At 38.0% G+C, this 3,798-nt stretch overlaps 1 gene segment (V, D, J or C); it reads right to left on the minus strand.

Annotated features, from left to right (window-relative positions):
* Nucleotides 1-460: 460 nt before the first annotated feature.
* LOC500745 (immunoglobulin heavy variable 7-4-1-like) lies at nt 461-1,963 on the minus strand. The segment is given in 2 exon segments: nt 461-1,736; nt 1,815-1,963. Coding segments are annotated over 2 exon segments (363 nt in total).
* Between the last annotated feature and the right edge of the window lie 1,835 nt (nt 1,964-3,798).

Below are 3,798 nucleotides of genomic sequence, written 5' to 3' on the forward strand. Positions count from 1 at the left end.
ACAGAGACAGATTCCTTGTGAGTTTCAGTCCAGCATAATCTACCAAACAAATCCAAGTCAGCCTAGTATACACAAAGGAACGCAGTCTCAATATATTGCAACAGTAATTGTTATAGACTGATTTAATTGTTTAAATTATAAAAATGAAAATATTTATAATGCCAGTGATTTTGACAGAGAAATAGAAAAAAAACTTAATTTATAAGGTTGATATCTGCCCAGTTCTCGTGCTTTAAAGGCTTATTTTAAACAGAAAAATATTGCATTTTTTTCTTGGGGAACTAAACAATCTGAGATGGGTTATAAACACCCAAATAATTTTTAGTACGTCAGAGAACTGGATTCAAGACTAAGCCAGCTCAATCAGCCAATAGGGTCTCAAGGGATGCAGTACAGACTGAAAAGAAAAAGATAGTTAGACAACATGATAACATGACTCTAGCCAATACTGAGATTGAAACAGGTTTATTATTTTCAAGTATGATTTCATATCAATCTAGATACATACAAAAAAATAAGGTCAGTTCTCAGATCAAAAACAAGGGGTTCAAGCATGGCAAAGATCTATGAGATCATACCAGGTAGCCATCAAGCAAAGTAATAAGTTCCTCAGGGTCCCTGGGGCTTAACAGTATTATCAAGACAAAAGAGAAGTCACACATACATTCTTTGGCTGTGTTCACCTTGATCCTTCATCCTTTCTTTAGCCCAAATGTGAATATTCTCTGAGCCTACTTCCCAGAGCCCTGTCACAGGTATTTACAAAAATTTCTATGAGTGACAAGAAAAGTTTTCTACAGATTCATATAACCCTCTGCTAGGAAATTCAGCTAGACTGATTCCGACAATGACCATTGGCTTCTCCCTAAATCTGATACCCAATAACCCTCCCAGGCTTCTCTCTACCCAGCTCCCTTCTGCCATCAAATTCTGTTACCTATTTTATTTCCATTCTGAGAAAGATTCAACCAGTCTCCATTGGGCCCTCCTTGTTTTTGTTTTGTTTTGTTTTTTGCTTTTGGATTCTTTGGGTTGTGGATGATAACATGGTGATCCTGATTTTCATAGCTAATATACACTTATAAGTGGGTACACACCATGACTATCCTTTGGGGTCCTAGTTCCTCACACAGGAAAATATTGTCTACTTCCATCCATTTGCCTACAAATTCCGTACCTTCCTTGTTTTTCATAGCTGATTATTATTCCATTGTGTAAATGAAACACATTTTCTTTACCCATATTTCATTGGTTCTTCACAGCCCAGCCCCACTGAGTATACTTTTGGCTGTCCACATGCCAATTTTCTATCTGTTTTAATTGTGGTCAAAGATCAAGGGAAGAATGTTTTCTCTGTTTTTGTCTAGTCACAGCTGAACCACTTTTCCCTTAGGGTTTCTGACTCCCTCAGGATGTGTTTTACACACTGTGTCTTGCACAGAAATATGTAGCCGTGTCCTCATTTTTGAGGTTGCTGATCTGCAAATTTGCAGTGCTGGCAGAGGCTTCCAAAGAGAAGACAAACCGTCCTTTGAAGTCATCAGCATATGTTGGCTTCCCAGTATAGGTGTTGATCCAGCCCATCCACTTCAAGCCCTTTCCTGGAGCCTGTTTCACCCAGTGCATTGCATAGTCTGTGAAGGTATACCCAGAAGCCTTGCAGGAGATCTTCACTGACTCTCCAGGCTTCTTCAGCTCAGGTCCAGACTGTACCAACTGGATCTGTGCTTGGGCACCTGCTAAGAGAAAACAGAGAGGTAAGGATTCATGAAACTGCTTCCTTTCCCTTGGAGTTCTTGTTTTTGATGTCTTACTTTGGGCAACTGCCATCAGAAATAGCAAGTTCCACACCCAATCCATGATGTCTAAGACTGGGACTCAGTGCTCTGTTGAGACTAACTGGTCACTCCCTTGGTGGTATGTGGGGTGAGACTCAGATTTCTACTCTAAAGTCTTCTATAGATTTGCATATGACTGGGCTCCCTAACTCATATGAATGAAACCAGATGCACAATTAGATATAAACGGATCCTTGACACCAGGTAGCTGAGCCTATGCTCTTCATGACTCCATGCGGATTTTGTTCTCCAAGATCTCTTCTTGGTCTGGGTTTACTCCTGGATGTACTCACCCATACACTTCACAGTCTCAGGGAGTAATCCTAAGCCTTATACATGTAACAGGGCAACAGTATCTATGGCAACCACTCAATATGTGACTGCCATGCTCTGTGCTCAGGCTCAATTATTTCATTCTGTCCAGTGGGTACTGTAGTCTGCATACTGACACCTTTGCATCAGTACTTCTTTGCCTATACATTGTAAATGGATTCTGTTCCTGAACTTTTATGTTCCTTCTTACTCCCACATAAGTGACTGACATTTTTATGATATTTGTAGAATTTAACTACATTTTTTTTTTAATTATGAAAAGAGTTTTCACTTTAAATATATCATGCATAAATGCTAAAACTTTGAAAAATTTCAAAGGGGAAGATGGGGAGTTTGGGAGCAGTGATGTACTTATAGTAATATGAAAATTAAAAATCATTACAGTAAAAAACAGAAAAGCAGTTGTTATAATAAGAATAGTTTAAAGATCTTTTGAGATGGATCAATGGGTAAGCACATGCATTGGCTTTCATAGGACCTGAGTTTTATTGGTAGCACTGAAATAAGGTAGCTCACAACTACCTATACCTTCAGGTCCTAGGATAGCCAACACTTTCAATCCTCTCAGGCATCTACGCTCATGTGCACATACCTACACAAAAACTCAGGAACATAATTGAAATGGTAGGGATTTGGGAAGACAGAATACTTTAACATTAAATCAACATATGTGAAAAAGGACATACTAAAATAAAAACTCTGGATTTGTTTCAGTAGTTTTGTAATTGACAGCATTGATGCTCTATCATAATGAAACTACAGCATAGATTCATATACTTAGAAATTTCATGAAAATTCTATTCTCACTTTAATGTTATTTCTGTTCTGTACTCCAAACTTAATGAGACTATGTATCATTGGAGGAATCTAATTCTGCTTACTTTCCACAGTTAATACTTTCCTATTAGTCATCATGATGAGACACAAAAAGCAATAGTACAGTGTAACACTAACATATCATCATCAGAAATAGGTTATAAAGAGGAGCGATTTAAAAAGTGTCTTGCATTTGACTTAAAGTGACACAGTGTTATTTTATTTGGACTGCATTCTGTGCTGACAGTGTGGATTAAAGGTAGGCAATTACAATGGTGTCAGAGCAAAAGTACTGGGAATAAGAGAGAAAATAAAAGAAATGAGTACAACTCTGTTGTGCAGTCAGACCAGAGTTTTATACTGCACTATCAATGTTCTGGTAGCACAGAGCTTGTTTGGCAAAGGATGTCAACAATCGCTCATTACATTGCCAGGTTGTTCTATATACTACAAAGGAAGAAGAAGGCTAGGGCTGAGAAGAAGTATTTTCTGGTCTTTTGTGAGCCTGTTCAAAGATATAAATTAAACCATAGAAATTGGGTAACCTCTGTTGTTTAAATGTGACCCTGTAGCATGACAAGGCTCACACCATTACAGTCAGAGCTTCATGATGTCCGACTGCACATTCCTTGTTGTAAAGCCACCTCATGATTTGGACCTGTGGAAGAAGAAATTTCAGAATTCATAATTTTCTGATAATTTTTAGATTATGCCTCACTGTCATGTCTTATTGATTTTTTTCTACTATCGGTACTTGCATGCCACAACCATAAGTGATTCCTTTTGGCAAACAAAGGAGCTGGACTACCAG

This window comes from Rattus norvegicus, chromosome 6, assembly GCF_036323735.1.
Source record: "Rattus norvegicus strain BN/NHsdMcwi chromosome 6, GRCr8, whole genome shotgun sequence".
Taxonomy (NCBI): domain Eukaryota; kingdom Metazoa; phylum Chordata; class Mammalia; order Rodentia; family Muridae; genus Rattus; species Rattus norvegicus.